Raw genomic sequence first — 18,290 nt, 5'->3', positions numbered from 1 at the left:
ATAGATAGATAGATAGATAGATAGATAGATAGACAGACAGACAGACAGACAGTTGAATGCAAAGACAGATAGATAGATAGATAGATAGATAGATAGATAGATAGATAGATAGATAGATAGATAGATAGATAGATAGATAGATAGATAGATAGATAGATAGATAGATAGATAGATAGATAGATAGATAAATAGATAGTTAGATAGATGGATAGACAGACAGACAGACAGACAGACAGTTGAATGCAAAGACAGATAGATAGATAGATAGATAGATAGATAGATAGATAGATAGATAGATAGATAGATAGATAGATAGATAGATAGATAGATAGATAGATAGATAGATAGATAGATAGATAGATAGATAGATAGATAGATAGATAGATAGACTGATGGATGGACAAAGAGAGAGAGAAAGAGAAACAATGAGACTGACAGATATAGATAGATAGACGGATGGATGAATGGATGGATCCACAGACAAGCAGATTTACTGAAAGAATGACTGACATAGATCAGAAATAGATGCACTGATGGATGGACAAAGAGAGAGAGAAAGAGAAACATTGAGACTGACAGATGGATAAACCGATAGATATTTAAACATCTAAAATAAGTATAGGCACATACATATTTGTACAAACCCTCATCTTGACCATGCAAATGACATAACTACACTGTAACTGTGTAGGATTGGTCATTATTACTTAATATATTTATTTTGAGCTGTCAGGCAAGGTGCGCCATCTGAGTGTTCAGCAATTTAGTGGGAGGGATCGGTGCTTTAGTGTCTGAGTTTGTGTGTAAACCAAGCACAGTTAACAGCCGGACAGCAGTCAGCATGCTGGGCTTTTTGATACTGGTGTGGATATGCATCGTCCTCCTCTTCCTCTTCATCCAGATCCCAAGGCCAAAGAACTTTCCTCCAGGACCTCGTCCTCTGCCATTATTTGGGAATTTGCTGGAGCTCAATATCAACAATCCTTTGAAAGACTTTGAGAGGGTACCGTAAGACATTCTTTATTTAGCCTATTGTTAGTTAAATCTGGAGAAAAAAACACACACTCATTAAAATAGCTGCACAACATTCTAGCATTGCTTTCAAGAGCTGACAGTTTTATAATATCATTACTGTACATTTCAGCCTGACTGATGTCTTAATGCTAAACTTTTTAGCTTGCCAATCGCTATGGAAATATTTACAGTCTGTACTTCGGATCAAAACCATGGGTGGTTCTGAATGGTTTTGAGGCTTTGAAGGAAGCTCTGGTTACTAAGGCTGTGGACTTTGCAGGACGCCCGCAGGACCTCATGGTCAACCGTGTTACAAAAGGAGGCGGTGAGTCTATTTAAAAATGAACCTTTACTCTTATACCTCTACACAGGCTCTAGTTAATCAATATCCTTTTGAGATTGCAGGTGTCTTCTTTACATAGAGCTCAAAGAGCAATTTGAGTCTTATCTAACATTAAAGCTTAGTACTAATCAGACCCATAAATGACTTATATAATATCACAGGTGTCATTCTGTCTGACTATGGACCTAGTTGGAAAGAACATAGACGCTTTGCTCTGATGACCCTAAGGAACTTTGGCCTTGGAAAGCAATCCATGGAGGAGAGAATTCTGGGAGAGGTTTCACACATTATTGATAAATTGGAAAAGAGAGTTGGTAATAATGTGTTTATTTTGTAATATTTTTGTTTTTATTTTAGCCTGACATTACTTTAAGGTCAATGTAAACTGTGTCTATGCAGGAACCGCTTTTGATCCTCAAACTATGTTCCACAATGCGGCATCAAATATTATCTGCATTGTTCTGTTTGGATCCCGGTATGATTACGACGATGAATTTCTCAAGCTTTTCATTCACCTCTACACAGAGAATGCAAAGATTGCTAATGGACCATGGGCCATGGTGAGACATTTATCAGTTCATCAGTTAATGTAATCAAGTACACAAAGAATGCAATGGTGTTGCATCCATCCCCACCCCTATAAAAGATTAATAATTACTGACCTTTATGTTGTTCCAAAGCATCAAGTCCTTAAATCCAAGAGATCCTCTATAGACAGCCACTCATTCAAAGTTCAGAAAATTATGATCAGTTCTTGTAATTGAAACGTACAATGCAGGAGAGTAACCAAAGTAAGACCAAACTTTAACAAAGACCAAACTGTTAAGGCAAGAGACTGCATCAGAGTATGTCAAAAATGCCAAGGCTTGTAATTTGCTCCCAGTCTGTAGTGGTGAAAATTCACAAATATTGGTCAAGAATTGGCAAACTACAACCCAACAACATGTTATTGAGTCTACAAGAGACCTGAATGTGTCTTGAGGGATCTGGCACCAAGAAAGTAACAACAGATTAATCAAGTCCTGTAGGTTGCAAGACTGAGCTGCAATGGATAGAACAAATTAATCAGATCCCAACAAGGTTTAGTTGGATTGAGATCTGCAGAATTTGTAGGTCAGGGCAATACCTTTAACCTTCCTGTCGTGTTCGGGTCAAATCTGACCGATTTACAACTTAAATCATTCATAAATATTGTGTTTTACATCTGATTGCCTCAAGGCCTTATAATATTCTCCACACTATGCACTTGAACATATAAAAGTGATGATCACCTCTTTTATTGATTTTTTTATTTGTTTTAATCATCCTTGTTACACCTGTGGTGTTCCCAGTCAAAAGTGACCGCCATAAGAAATGAACGGGTATCCAGACTATATTCTTCCATCCATCAGACAGAAAACATCGCCACACACACTACCCCAACTCACTCACTCACTCGCTCGCTCGCTCACTCACTCACTCACTCACTCACTCTGAACAATGTCTTTTGCAGGTACATATCTCTTTTACGTGCTTATGTGCTGATTCTCTCGCCTGATCTCACAAGGAAACAACTTTTTTACGTTTCTTCAGTGGCTAATTCATATAGTTTATTTATAATTCATAGTTCAGTCGTATAAAAATGTACGATATTCATAAGGAGGCGTGGCACCCAACCCCACCCCTAAACCCAGCCATCATTGTGAAAGCAAATTGTACAAAACTGTATGAATACAATTGTACGAATTAATTTCCGTATTTTATTCTTTTTGTTTATTTATTTATTTCTCTCTCTGTAAAGAGCACAAAAAAGGAATCTTGTTCCCTTTCTTTCTTTCTTTCTTTCTTTCTTTCTTTCTTTCTCTATTCAGCCAATCTCTGAGTGTAGCAGGAGCACTTTCAGCTTAGCTTAGCAACAAATATTTTATTATATTAGACTGTTATTATCTCCCTCAAAAATGACCAAAGTATAACTAGTGCTAGTTCTGTGTCCATGCTCACCATATATACCCTCAGTCACTATTCCCTATATTAGTACACTTGAAGGACTGAATACTCGATCACTCAGAACACAGTAAAGGATAGCATTTTGTTTGTGCTTTGCTGGTTGATGAATCATTTTTCAACTTCTTTAGTCAGACCCTGTGACAGTTATTTAGTTAGCTGTCTATTAGTAATGAAACAAAGTTTTTTGATTTCTGTCATCTATTGTTCATTTTGCAATATATTTAAGCCCCTATTTTTATTTTCATTGCAGTTATTTTATGTCTAATTCTGTAAATTCATGTTAAACACTACTTTGAGACATTGCTTACAGCTAAAAAATGTTGAATAAAAATTTGGTGGAGAAAAATTATTTTTGTGCTACTATAAGAGCATTTAAAACGGACCGGTCATATTTGACCAGGAACACTAAAGGAAGGGGGAGGATGTGAACACGTCAGAAGGGTTAATTCTTCATCATGTTCATCAAACCATTTAATTTAACATGAAGCAGATGATATGCTATGGCACAAGTCACACAATTTCGGAATCATATTTATGTTAATTTCGACCGGACCTTGTAGAAGAGGAAGTAGATTGCCTCGTCAGATGAGTCTAATGGACCATTGTGTATGTCTACAGCAGTTACCCAAGGAAGGTATGGCACAAGGATGCTAATATGTGATCCTCTGATCAAAGCTCTGCTGGGAAACCCTGGGTCTGGCTTTGCAGACCATGTACACCACCTCAAGACAGTGGGGTTCCCTGGTGGAAGGGGCCTCTTTAGACACAATTTCATGGCAATTCGTAAATCAAAATCACTTTTTGATTTAGTGGCTAATTCGTATGAAATTATACAATCTAACTTGTACAATTTTGTATGATTAGCTCATCACCCAATGGCAATTGGGCAAGATTAGGTGGCCTAAAATTGTACATTTTTGTACAACTGAACTCGTATTAATTTGCACATTTTAGCCACTAAACTGACAAAATGTAAAATAGTTTTGTTTTCTCATGAGATCAGGCTGGCAGTGCAGACACTGATCAGAAATGATTTGAAGAACATGATGAAGAATGGAAGGTGTTGCCCTGACCTACAAATTACGAGGATCTCAATGCAACCGAGCATTGTTGAGATCTGATTCTTATGTTCAATCCATTGCAACTCAGTCTTGCAACCTACAAGACTTGAAAGATCTGCTGTTGAGGTCTTAAAGCTAGATCCCTCAGGACACATTCAGGAGTCTTGTAGACTTCAATATATTCGCTGATAACTAGCTGTTTTAGCAGCATCTGGAGAACCAACAATTGTTTTTGAAACATTCAGACCTTTCATAACAAACTGTCTCTGTTTTATTGCAGATATATGATACATTTCCCATGTTTAGATATCTGCCCCTGCCCTTTAGGAAGGCTTTTGCAAATGCCAGCAAAGCCAGGGAATTGTCTACACAACTGGTCGAGGAGCACAAAAAAACATGGGTTCCAGGAGAGCCCAGAGACTTCATTGACTGCTATTTGGATGAGCTGGATAAGGTGAGTGGACATCTGTTATTGTATTGTTTTTGTAAAAGCACTATATATTGGAACAATGTTGCTTTTTACAGATATTATGGATTTTGGTAACACTTTATTTTGATGGTCTATTTGAGTATTAGTAGACTGTCTGTTTAATATCTGCTGATGCTGCTCCTTCAACTGACATTTAACTGACTATAAGAAACTTTGCAAGTACATGTCAACTTACACTAACCCTAACGCCAAACCTAAACCCAACCTGATAGCCTACTTATAATCTAATGAGAAATAATTGGCATGTAGATGCATTGTAACCTAAATTCAACAAATGGACCATCAAATTAAAGTGTGACCCAGATTTTTCCTTAACCCCCAATATGGTTATTAAACATTATTATCTGTTTATCAGTCAGTTATCACCATTGTTTATTGCTTTATCAGTATTGGTCAGAATTTGAATATCAGTGTGTCCCCAGTATTTTATTAACTGAATGAGAATCTAACCTTTGGTTATTTTAACTTCACCAGAGAGGAAATGATGGCTCCTCCTTTTCTGAAGCTCAACTTATCCTGTACGTTCTGGATTTGCACTTTGCAGGGACTGACACAACATCCAACACCCTCCTCACAGGTTTTCTCTACCTCATGACCCACCCAGAGGTTCAAGGTCTGTGTTTTGATTGCATATTAATCAATTTGATCATTGCTGAGTCAAGTTTGGTTCTTGCTTGTTGGACTTTTAGGTTGTATCAATATAAGTTTGTGTGGCATGGTGGCTCAGTGTTTAGCACTGTCACCTTACAGCAAAAAGGTTGCTGGTTTATGTACCAGCTGGGTCAGTTGGCATTTCTGTGTGGAGTTTGCATGTTTTCCTTGTGTTTGCATGGGTTGTGTTTCCTTGTGTTACGCCTGTTTTCCCCACAGTCCAAAGACATAAAGTATAGGCGAATTGAATTAACTAAATTGGCCGTAGTGTAGTGTGTGTGAATGAGTAAATGGGTGTTTCCCAGTACTGGGTTGCATAAAACATATGCTGTTCATTCCGGTGTGGCAATCCCTGATAAATAAGGGACTAAGCCGAAGGAAAATGATTGAATGATTAATGGAAGTTCCTGATTCCATTGTTCCCATTTTGAGGTTGTTTCTATGGTTAGTCGTTGATTCATTGATTATGTTCACCTGTGTCTGGTTTAGTTACATGCAGGGCTTAATTTGTGCCGGAATATGCGAATCCGTATCCGGCACCTCTGAAATCTGATCTGACACCTCATTTTACAGATTCCCCTCCTTCTCCCCCGTCCAATGTTCACTTTCACTTTCTTCTGCGACTCCCCAACCCATTTCACTGTCGTCCGCAACACCCCCATCCCACTCACTTTCGTCCACAACACCTCTCTGCCAAACACCACACTAATAACCCCACCCCACCCCTGGTCCACACTTTTGTGCGCGACACTACTCCATCCTCCATCCTCGGTTAACATGATGGATTCGTTAACCCGATCTGTTCCGGGTCCTTGCAATTCACAAATTAAGCACTGGTTACATGTCATCTTGCTTATATGCCCTTCGTTCAAACAGGTTAGGCTATTGTTATAGTATTATTTTTGCATCTATGTCATTCTGTTGGATTCTCATTGAAGCAAAACCAAAAGAATGCAACAAAACATTGCTGGCAAGTGCACTGTAACAAAGGGAATCCTTGGACAAATCCAAGAAGCATGATTTTTACCGCTTTTACCAGTGGGGATTTCATTAAAACCATTACATTAACCCCGTTTTACTGGAAAAGTGTACTATATGAATGCAGTGCATATAAACACAAAATATTGAGTAACTAATCAAGACAAAGTTGGATGTAATCAACCAACCAATACACAACCAGAGAAACAAAGTACAAAGGCAAACCAAGAAAATACTAATTAGAAGAAACTAAAATTAACAGCATTATATTAAACATTTTTCTTTTTAACAGCAAAATGCCAGCAAGAGATTGATGATGTTCTGGAGGATAAAGATCAGGCATCATATGAAGACAGACACAATATGCCGTACACACAAGCTGTGATTCATGAGGTTCAGCGCGTTGCAAACACTGTTCCACTAAGTGTGTTTCACTGCACTACAAAAGACACAGAGCTAATGGGTTACAACATTCCAAAGGTGAGGAAACTTTTCAATAACAAGAGTATAACTTGTTTGAAATCCTAATTTTACCCTTATTTCTCAAGGGAACTTTTGTGATTCCTAACCTCGGTTCTGCACTAAAAGAAGAAGGTCAGTGGAAGTTTCCTCATGAGTTCAACCCTGCAAACTTCCTGAATGAGCAGGGCCAGTTTGAGAAGCCTGAAGCCTTTGTGCCTTTTTCAGCAGGTAACCATTCAGAATCAGAAAGAGATGCAGGTGTAGTTTTTGGTTATTTGAGTGTATTTTGCTAATTGTGTACAAACTTTTTTGGTGAACAGGTCCACGTGTGTGTCTTGGTGAGGGTCTTGCACGTATGGAGCTTTTCCTTGTCATGGTCACTCTGTTGCGCCGTTTCCAGTTTGTGTGGCCGAATGATGCTGGGAAACCAGATTATACCCCTGTTTATGGGGTCACCCTCACGCCCCAGTCCTACAGAATGCACATCAAACGCAGAGAGACTGTCAGAATATGATTTGTATGTTAAATTTCTGTTGCACAAATGCTTTGATGTCAGTATTTTAAAAAAACTGTATGCATCATGACTGGTCGAAAACATTATAAAAAAGAATTTTAATGTATCATGAAAACAGACCTTGAATAAAAGCTTAGCTGATAAGTGTGCATGCATGGTATGGTTTTGTTGTGCTATCACAAACTGAAGAAAACTGAAAATAAAGTCTTCATTGTTGCATGATCCATCTGAAATAACTCTAATATGATTATTTGGAAATATTCCTCTGAGATTTTGGTCCATATTGACATGATAGCATCACGCAGTTGCTGCAGATTTGTCGACTGCACATTCATGATGCAAATCTCCCATTCCAACACATCCCAAGGTGCTCTATTGAATTGAGATCTGGTGACTGTAGAGGCCATTTCAGTTCAGTGAACTCATTTTCATGTTCAAGAAACTAGTCTGATATGATTCACGCTTTATGACATGGTGCGTTATCCTGCTGGAAGTAGCCATCAGAAGATGAGTACACTGTGGTCATAAAGGGATGGACATGGTCAGCAACATACTCTGGTAGGCTGTGTCATTATGCTAAGAACTTAATAAAGTGGCCAGTGAGTGTTGTTTTTGATACATTTAATTCATCCTTCCTGAGCATTTATTTCACACTATGCTTAGGCTTATTCACCAATTTATAAGGCATCACCACAGTAGAATGAACCACCAGTTACTATAAATACATGTTTTACCAGCGGATGGCCTTCCTGCTGCAACCTAACACTGCGTACAACCCACAGACATGAGCAAACACATTCATTCACAATGGTTTATCCAATTCACCTGTACTGCGTCTTTGGACTAACGTGCGAACATGGGGAGAACATGCAAACTCCACACAGAAAGGTCTCCAGCTTGAGCCAGGACTCAAACCAGAGACCTTTTTTATGGTGAGCCAACAGTGCTAATTGCTGAGCCACCATGCAATGAGAAATAATTAATAAACATTATTTTCGTTTTAAAAAACCTGCTAGCTATAAAACCCCTAAAAATTCATTCATTCATTATTTTTTATTCATTATTAATCTGGGGTTGCCACAGCGGAATGAACCACCAACTTATCCAGCACATTTTTATGCAGCGGATGCCCTTACAGCTGCAACCCATCTCTGGGAAACATCCACACACACATTCATACACTACAGACAATTTAGCCTACCCAATTCACCTGTACTGCATGTCTTTGGACTGTGGGGGGAACCGGAGCACCCGGAGGAAACCCACGCAAACACAGGGAGAACATGCAAACTCCACACAGAAACGAGTCGAGGATCAAACCAGCGACTATGACATATGGCATATGGCACAGCTTCTTCTATACTGAATGGATTTGTGTTTAATTATACAAACCAGCAAAATACAGGTGAAAAAAAAAGTTTTAAACTTTTGAGTAGATTGTTTGTTCCAGTCGCTTTATCTTTCTTGGAAAATGGCCAATGTTGTTCAGATAGCAGATAGCAATGTACCAAGAGACTGGGAGGTAATAGGTTTACAAGCTTGCTTTGCTTGAGTGAAACAGAGGGAGCGCAGCTAGACATTAGTAAGCATGTTGGGTTCCTCGGTTCTTGTTTTAATATGCATCCTGCTCGTCTTCCTCCTCATCCGTATCCAGAGGCCAAAAAATTTTCCTCCAGGACCTTCTCCTCTTCCAATATTTGGAAATCTGCTTCACTTCAACCTCGCAAATCCTTTGAAGGACTTTGAAAGAGTATGGCTTTCTTCTTTTTATCTTGAGTTCCAACATTTCTTCTTGATTGTAAACCAATTTTCCACTTTAAGTTTGCAGAAAAATATGGGAACATTTTCAGCCTGTACACTGGATCGAGGCCAGCAGTTTTTCTGAACAGTTTTGCGGTTATTAAGGAAGCTCTGGTTAACAAAGCTCAAGACTTTTCAGGTCGACCTCAAGACTTCATGATCAGTCATCTCACAGAGTGTAAAGGTAATTCCTAAAAAAAGCTGTCTTAGATAGTTAAATGGAAAATCACAATCTAATGAGTGTAATATTCCTTTTATAAGTAGCAAGTAGTAAGTAGTTGTTTGGGTGACTTGCATTTTAGAAATAGAAACAAATGGGGTTTTTACAGTCACTAGGGTTGACGCAGGATTAACTGTTACATTAACCATGTAATTTCTAAATACATTTTGAATTATGATTATGAATGAATGACTCATGACATGTCGCCATCTGCTGGTGTAAAGAAAAAAAGTTTCCCTTGTCCATTCTATAAATTGGCCAAACTAGGTCAAAATAAACTTGTTGTGCTATGTGCCCCCATTGTTCAAAACAGCATGCCAAAGCAAACTGAACTCTTCGGAAAAGTTTGCTTTGGCTGGTAAACACCTTCCAAATGTTAGGTTAGTGGTAGTTATCTAATAAGTAAGAGTGGCTCTAAAGCCCCGCCTTCTTTGACATGTACATTGGGTTACTTTTTTTAGTCCAAGGAGTGCAGACATCTGTGAGTAAAAACTACAAGACAGAAGTTGAAAATAACAGAGGCTGAACGTGTAATTCAATTTGCAACGTTTAGAGCAGTGTTTTCCAACCATGTTTCTAGAGGACTAATGAGCTGATGCTGATGAATCAGGTGTGTTTGGTTAAGGAGATATGAAAAATGTGCAGAGCTGATGGTCCTCCAGGAACGTGGTTGACAAACATTGCTTTAGAGCTATTGAAAAATCCTCACCACCCATCAGAGGCGGACTAGCTATCTGGCAAATGCCAGAAGGGCCGGACCAGTTTTTAAATGTGGACCGGTCAGTTTTTTTTTTTCTTAATATGTATTGTTTTTACATGCAGGCAGCTTTTATCTCTTGCAAAATGTGAATAGTATGATGATGATACTAATAATAGTAATAATAATAATAATAATAATAATAATAATAATAATAATAATTATTATTATTATTATTATTATTATTATTAATATTATCATTATTATAATTAAATGTTAAGCATTTGGCCAAATTGGTGACGGCCAGCTGGTTTTGAGAGGTGGCTGACCCAATCAAACTTAACGCAAACGTAATCAAAATCTGGCAAGAATGTCAAACAAACAGCTAATTGTCAGAGATGGCCCGTAAAAAAGGGGAAAGGAAGCACCGAAAAGCTCCAAGAAACCGAAAAAAAGGGCTCTAAAATCAGATACTGCCAAATGCAAAAAATGAACTGAAATAATCTTGACTGGTTTAAATTTGGCTGCTGCATCGAAGGACAGTAGCGCGGTTGGGGAGGTAAGAAGAAAACAGAAAATATACTTCTAAGTCATTATGCTAAAATATACTAAGAAATTTTGACATCATTCACAGAACTTCTGACAGTTTTTGACAGTAACCTACACTGTTTAACAGTTGTAAGCTTAGCATAGAACTCCTGAACATTTTTAAAGGTCATTATCAGCAGATAACTTGGGATTTAGCGTATACAAACTGTTGTATGTTACTGTACTAGCAATATAGTCTAACATGCAAAAAAACCTATAGCTACCTGTTAAGCTATAGTACTATAGGCATTTGAATACATAGTTAGCATTAAATACATGCATAGATTACAGTATGAATTTAATCCTTAAGCAGAGGTGCAAAGAATGACAATGGGTTGTTTTTGTTCCAGTCACAAACATTAAATGTTTAAAAACCTATTAAATATGGTACTACTTATATTATTTCACCATCTGTACACCAATATAAGTAGTAAATATGCGTGTCCGTGGGTGGGGCTGTGTCTGTGTGGTAATGTGGGCTGGTGTGGATACAGTGCCAGGGAGGAATTTTTGTCCCAGTCCACCCCTGCCACCCATCAACACTTACAATTCTACTGCATTACCAGTCAAATTCAAGGACCTTATCTAATTATTGTAGTTTGAATATTTAATTGAGTAAAAGAAAAGGCATAGTTAATTTTAGGAGTATGTGAACACAAGCTCCAACAATTAACTTTTTTGACTTTTTAAAAACTTGTTTAGTTCCTAAAATACTCCCAGAATGTTATCTGTTGGCCAACCTGAAAGTTGTCTTAAATGTAAATAGAATATTCTCTCTAAGTCAGGAGAATGTTCTTCTTTTAGGGATTACCAGGACTTCAAATCTCTCACCATATGGACAACAAATCCTGTCATGCACCACACACTCACACCTGTTCCAGTTTACCATTGATTTCTAACGCACACCGCTGAAATTGTTCAGAACTGATTACATGGACTTTAAAAGCAGCACAGACACAAACACCAGTTGCTGAGTCTTGTTTAACTTGTTTACCATTATGACGCATTTCTTTTGCCTAGCCTTGCCTTGACTTGCAGTGTTGTACATGACCGTTGCTTTGTTTACGTTAGTTGTGGGCAAAGCGAGGCTTCATGAAACACTAAAACATTTGAAGCACATGTGTCGAAGCTTTCGAAACGTTTTAAACCCGTCTCTACAGTGACGCATTGTGGTCATCTTTATGTATTGCACTGGAACAGCTTCAGCGAAGAAACAGTTTAGCAAGTTGACTTTTGAAGTGATTTAGTGAAGCAGTGAGAGTTACTGACTAGCTTCAAGAGCTAATGTGTTTGAATCCAGGGTGATGCAGCTATAGATGTAAGTTTTTAAAAACTCTGTTCTTGTAACTTGTTTTGTTTTAGCATTAGTCTGACGTCCGAATAAACACTTTGGGAATATATTTATTTTGTTTTGATCATAAAAAAGTAACTAATAAAATACATTGTCACAATTTTAAGTATTGGAACAAGTCAGGATTCAAACTCGGGCCTTTTGCAGCACAGTTACTCTGCACCCACACACCGTCCACAAGGCTACATGAGATGTTTTTTTCCAAGTGCAAATTCGGCAGGTCTCGAAACGCTTCTGAAATGACTGATGCTTTGAATAGCTTTAGTTATGTGACCTGGGTGTTTTGAATCACCTTAGTCACATGACCTGGGTGGTTCGGCTCATTCTTTGGTGCAGTGTTTCGAAACACTTGCAATTTGAGATCTCGACACTGTGTGGAAACGTCTGTTTCATTTTAGCCATTCCTAGTTTATGATGCTTACCGCCAGAACTGACCATTCGCCTGTTTATTGACCACGACTTTGGTTTTCCTGTATGCATGTGCTTGCCCCTGTATACATCACATGGGAATGTTAAGGAAACAATTTTGTGTTTGCATGTGTAACTAATCATAATATTGCTAAAATCTCCACAAATCTCAATTGCTTTTATAATTTTTCTGAAGGTGTTGTGTTGGCTGACTATGGACCCCTTTGGAAGGATCATCGACGTTTTGCTCTCATGACCCTGAGAAATTTTGGTCTGGGAAAGCAGTCCATGGAGGAGAGAATTCTGGGGGAAATTTCACACGTTGTTTGTTACCTTGACAAAAACATTGGTATTTATATGTGATTTCTACTTCTTGGACAAGGTGGAGACCATTTACTTTTAGATTTCAGATACCGAATAAAATGTCTTAATGTTTTCTTTAAATAATTCACATATGTACAGGGAAAACAGTGGATCCTCAGGTCATGTTCCACAATGTTGCTTCCAATGTTATCAGTCTGGTTCTGTTTGGACGCCGTTTTGATTACAACAGTGAAACCCTTCAGTGCTACATTCAGCTCATTACCGAGATTTCAAAGATCCTCAATGGACCCTGGAACATGGTGAGATCTCAGATCAAAACACCTCATAAAATCACTTGACAACTTTCTATTTTCACCCCTTTTCGGTGGTTACTGGAAAATAAAAACATTCATTCTATCATTTTCCTTCATCTTAGTCCCTTTATTCATCAGTGTCCCCACAGTGGAATGAACTGCCAACCTATCCAGCATATGTTTTAGACAGTGGATGCCCTTCCAGCTGCAACCCAGTACTAGGAAACATCCATACTCACTTATTCACACACATACACCAAGGCCAATTTATTTTATTCAATTCACCTATACCGCATGCCTTTGGACTGTGGGGGGAACTGGAGCACACAAAGGAAACCCACGCCAACACGGGGAGAACATGCAAACTCCACACAGAAATGCCAACTGGCCCAGCCAGGACTCGAACTAGCGACCTTCTTGCTGTGAGGTGAAAGTGATAACCACTGAGCCACTGTGTCACTCCAAAAGGAAAAACAATAAATGATAAATATTTAAAGAACAACCTGTTGTGAGCTCTAAGGTTGTTAATAAATTGTAAATGCTTTGCTAAATCCATCTGTTAATATAAATTCATCTTATTTTAAAAGACAATCATATTTAATAATGAAATGTGTACAGGGAAACTACATTACCCATAATGCTGTGCACAAAAGTTAGAAAAGTATGCCAAATAAGGTCTTTAGCGTTCAAATTACTGAAATATCATTATAGAGAGAGAGGGTCTGTTTGGTGAAAAATCTTTGTAGTGCATATTTTTTATCTATTGTCCTACAGTTTAGAAATATCTGCAAAAAGTCCAAGGTAGCAAAAAATTCTGGCCCAGATTTGCCATAAATTTGACACAGCAGGCATTCATCCGCCACTGGCATAGAGCATGTGGCCTGGTTTAGCAGAGGTGGCACCGTCTTTAGGGCGGCACACAATACTTGGGCCAGATGTAAATTGTAGTATTTGTCCCAGATGTTAATAACTGATATGTGGGCCATGTAAGTTTGGCCTGTCCTGACCCATATTTAAAATCAATTTCTATTTTAAATAAAGAAAAAAAAATTCTACTAATCAAGTCGCTTTGACAAAAAGCACACCCATAGCATGCCTAAAGTGCAATGATTCATGGGTTTATCAATTTCATTGCAGTCATGACACACCAACATATTTGGCCCAGTTCAGGATCAGATAGGGTTATTAACTTGGCTGAGACTTGGCCCAGATATGGTCCATGTTTGGCTCTTGTCTGAAAGCCAGACTTGGTGCAGTCATGTAATGTAATTCACTGCGGCATGTGGGCCAAGTACAAGCTGATTGTCTGGGCCAGAGATATTTTGTGGGGTGTATTTTGTTGATATTTAAAGGTATCTCTAAGCTACGTGTACTTAAATTTGGATGTTCTTTTATAACAGATATATGACACACTTCCCTTTTTGAGAATCCTGCCCCTGCCTTTTAAAAAAGGATTTGATCATGTGAAGGTATTAAAAGGTATGAATTTGAAGCTGATTGACGAACACAAGAGCACAAGAGTCCCTGGAAAGCCGAGAGACTTCATTGACTGCTATCTGGATGAGCTTGATAAGGTGCATCATTTTTCTGTAATGCAATGGTCTGGATGGTTTTGAAATGTTCATAACTGAAATCTGTAAATACTGTTTATGCACCACTGCTTGAGACTCAAATGAGAGATATCTTACAATCCTCAGAGAAAAAATGAGGTTTCCACCTTTTCCGAAGACCAGCTCCTCATGTACATTCTGGATCTGTACTTTGCCGGGACCGACACCACTTCTAACACCCTCCTCACTGCTTTCCTCTACCTCATGAACCACCCAGAGGTGCAAGGTTTGAGTTTGAAAAGCACACATTCATTTGTCTTCATTTAATCCAGGTTTAAACCAGAGAAAGTAGAGGAGTATCAACAGGAATGGAAACCTTTGTTATATTGTTAAGCCACATTAAAATAAGAAATTATAAATACAGTTTTGAAGTGTAATTCGTACTGAATAATCCAAATATGTGAATTGGTGTAATGTTTTTATTGCTGTTTTGACATTTGCAAAATTTCAGAAGTATGTTATGTTAGCAAAGCTAGCATTTCAAAAGGAGCTTGAATAGTCAAACACAGCCTTGTTTTTTCTTACCAGTAAAATGTCAGCAAGAGATTGATGATGTTCTGGAGGGTAAAGATCAGGTGTCGTATGAAGACCGAGACAATATGCCGTACACACTGGCTGTGATTCACGAGGTTCAGCGTGTCGCTAACACTGTACCGCTAAGTGTGTTTCACTGCACTACACGAGACACAGAGCTAATGGGCTACAGCATCCCAAAGGTGAGGAAACATTCAGACTAAAGGTTATTTTACTTCAAAACAAACTGTAATAAACTGTTTCTGATTTGTCAGGGAACACTCATCATTCCCAACCTCACTATTGTTCTAAAAGAAGAAGGTCAGTGGAAGTTTCCTCATGAGTTCAACCCAGCAAACTTCTTGAATGAGCAGGGCCAGTTTGAGAAGCCTGAAGCCTTCATACCCTTCTCCACAGGTAACCGTTTTTAAGTATTTAAGCACAGCACTGAAATGCTGTAGTAATTAATAGGATTTTCATAGATCACCATTCTGCCCTAACAATGATCAGGCAGCCCAAACTCTAAATTAGAACACTGTAAATCCCAGTAGTTCTCACCCCTTCTACAATGTCACTAAAACTCACCCCATTCAGTCTGATGATGGCGCTACAATCATAAGCATGAAATTGCTCACAAATGCTAAATAAACATACTTTGTATTTCCTAAACAACCCAGTAACCACTTGGGACGCCAATGCATTTTAAAAATGTTATTCATGCGATACCAAACTGCAATCACTGCAATCAGCACGGGTAGATTTAGTAATTTTGGGGCCCTAAGCTATTCTAGCCATACAGACTGCACCCTTTCTACTTTTATTTAATTTTTATTTATATTGCTGTTTTTTATAGCGCTCAATTTTCTTTAACATTTTAAATGAATGTAAGCTCTACATTTTAAATTATTAGTTTTCTTAAAATGAATTTACAGCTAAAATAAATAATAATAAATATATATATTTTTTTATAAATTTTACTGTTGGACGGCTGCGTAATGGATATTTTATTTTTTAAATATTATTAATATTATAAATACATACATATAATATAACAATACTATATTTAATTGTATTTTAGATCCAGCCTGTGTAGATCGCTGGTAAACACACAGTATCGCATAGAACTAAAAATCTACCATTATATGGACTACAAGATTTAGTCATGCACTGCACACACACACACCGGTTCCTAATCCTGGCTGATTGCTAACTAACACACCTGAAGCTGCTCAAAGACTGATTAGTTGGACTGTTTAAACAGCACACTAACACACAACCTTTGCTGAGTCTTGTGATACTGTTTGTGAACATTATGACACATTTCCCTTGCCTTGTCTTGCTGGTTTTGACCCTTGCTTTGTTTTGTTTGTTTTATTGTTTGTCCCTGTTTGCTGCTTGCCTTCTGACAACTCTCCTGTTATTTTAACCACAAATCTTGATTTGCCTACATACATCTGTTTGCCCCTGTGTTGACCATTGCTTACCTGACCATTATCAAACCCTGCATTTGGATTTGCATGCACTTTTCAGCGTCCCACTTCACATTACATATATGTAGTTTATAGGTATAATTTATTTTTCTAATTATACTTCTAGATTTATTGGGGACCCCCAGATTTCCTGGGGCCCTAACAGCCTCTTACCTCACTTATTGGTTAAATCTGTCTCTGGTCATCAGACAGATCGCCTATCAAATTTTTGACATTCTTTGAGAAACCTACATTTTTTAGTCCTAGACTTTTTTAATCAGTCTAAATGAAACCACTATAGTGCAATTGTCTAGGTCAACATTTATATTTAGGGTCATTTACAAAAGAGGTATGGTCAAATATACCAAAAATGCTTATATTCCTAAACAAAAATGAGTCTTAAATTGAAAACTGCTGTATTTCTTTTGCAAATGACTAGAAATGGCCAAAAAATCTTTTCATCCCTGATTTTAGCGATTGCTAAATTAGTTATTTTATATGAGCCCTTTAAGCACTTGAACTTGTAGCTATATATTTTATATTCATTTATCCTGCATTTACTGTGTTTCTCCAGGTCCACGTGTGTGTCTGGGTGAAGGTCTGGCCCGTATGGAGCTCTTCTTGGTTTTTGTCACTCTGTTGCGGCGTTATAAGTTTGTGTGGCCCAGAGATGCTGGGAAACCAGATTACACCCCTGTTTTCGGGATCACCATGACACCAAAACCCTACAGAATGCACATCAGATGGAGAAACACAGTTAAACAGTGAATCTTAATGCTGACAGTGCTGCTGTATTTAAAGTTGCAGGTAATCAATGATGACAGTAAGGTACTGGAGGTAAAAATTCAGTGAATTATTTTTCAGTACACAGTAACAATAACATTGTAATCTTTCAACATGAATAAACTTCAAGAGGATGAATGACACATCTTTCAAACATACTTTTGTGGATTTGATTTTTCAGCCTACACAATAAAGGTCTAATCAATCTTCATTTCTTTGAGTCATTCCTATAACATCACATATTTGTGAAGCAAATCTTCTCTTTGCACAGCCTCGATGTTCACTTTGAATTAAATCATTGAGAGAAATCATCTCAACTATAATTAAATGACCTTTGTCATGATAATACCTGAAATATCTTCTCTGAGCAGTTACAATGCTGAATGTCTTCTACCAAGAGGAGAACTTAAACACCAATATACAGAACATAAGTGTACTCCAAGTTTATAATATTACACAAAGTCTCCAACAGGTTTCAATTAAGGCTGCACTAATTTCATTTCTCTTTCACATGTCATAAACAATTAGACCAAAAAAAATGTGTATTTTCTTGTTGTACTCCAACAAAGAGAATGAGAAACAAGTACACGGTTTAAGTCAGGATCATTAACCCCCCTAAATTATTAGCCCCCCTGTTTATTTTCCCCCAATTTCTTTTTAACAGAGAGAAGATTTTTCAAGACACTTCTATACAGCTTAAAGTGACATTTAAAGGCTTAACTAGGTTTATTAGGT

At 37.8% G+C, this 18,290-nt stretch overlaps 2 protein-coding genes across 2 annotated transcripts; both read left to right on the top strand.

Annotated features, from left to right (window-relative positions):
• Positions 1–814: 814 nt before the first annotated feature.
• Positions 815–7,648, top strand: cyp2x9 (cytochrome P450, family 2, subfamily X, polypeptide 9). The gene is given in 9 exon segments (NM_001077453.1): positions 815–1,003; positions 1,177–1,339; positions 1,519–1,671; positions 1,757–1,917; positions 4,685–4,858; positions 5,369–5,507; positions 6,816–7,003; positions 7,072–7,213; positions 7,306–7,648. Coding segments are annotated over 9 exon segments (1,476 nt in total). The 5' UTR covers positions 815–841; the 3' UTR covers positions 7,500–7,648.
• A 1,352-nt stretch (positions 7,649–9,000) lies between these two features.
• On the top strand, positions 9,001–17,765 carry cyp2x8 (cytochrome P450, family 2, subfamily X, polypeptide 8). The gene is given in 9 exon segments (NM_001441459.1): positions 9,001–9,249; positions 9,321–9,483; positions 12,760–12,912; positions 13,026–13,186; positions 14,581–14,754; positions 14,878–15,016; positions 15,319–15,506; positions 15,579–15,720; positions 17,347–17,765. Coding segments are annotated over 9 exon segments (1,476 nt in total). The 5' UTR covers positions 9,001–9,087; the 3' UTR covers positions 17,541–17,765.
• Positions 17,766–18,290: the final 525 nt, after the last annotated feature.

Source organism: Danio rerio, chromosome 25 (assembly GCF_052040795.2).
Source record: "Danio rerio strain M-AB ecotype USA chromosome 25, GRCz13ab, whole genome shotgun sequence".
NCBI classification, from domain to species: Eukaryota; Metazoa; Chordata; class Actinopteri; order Cypriniformes; family Danionidae; genus Danio; species Danio rerio.
Note: the sequence above shows the minus strand (reverse complement) of the source record. Positions and strands in the feature narration are given on the sequence as shown.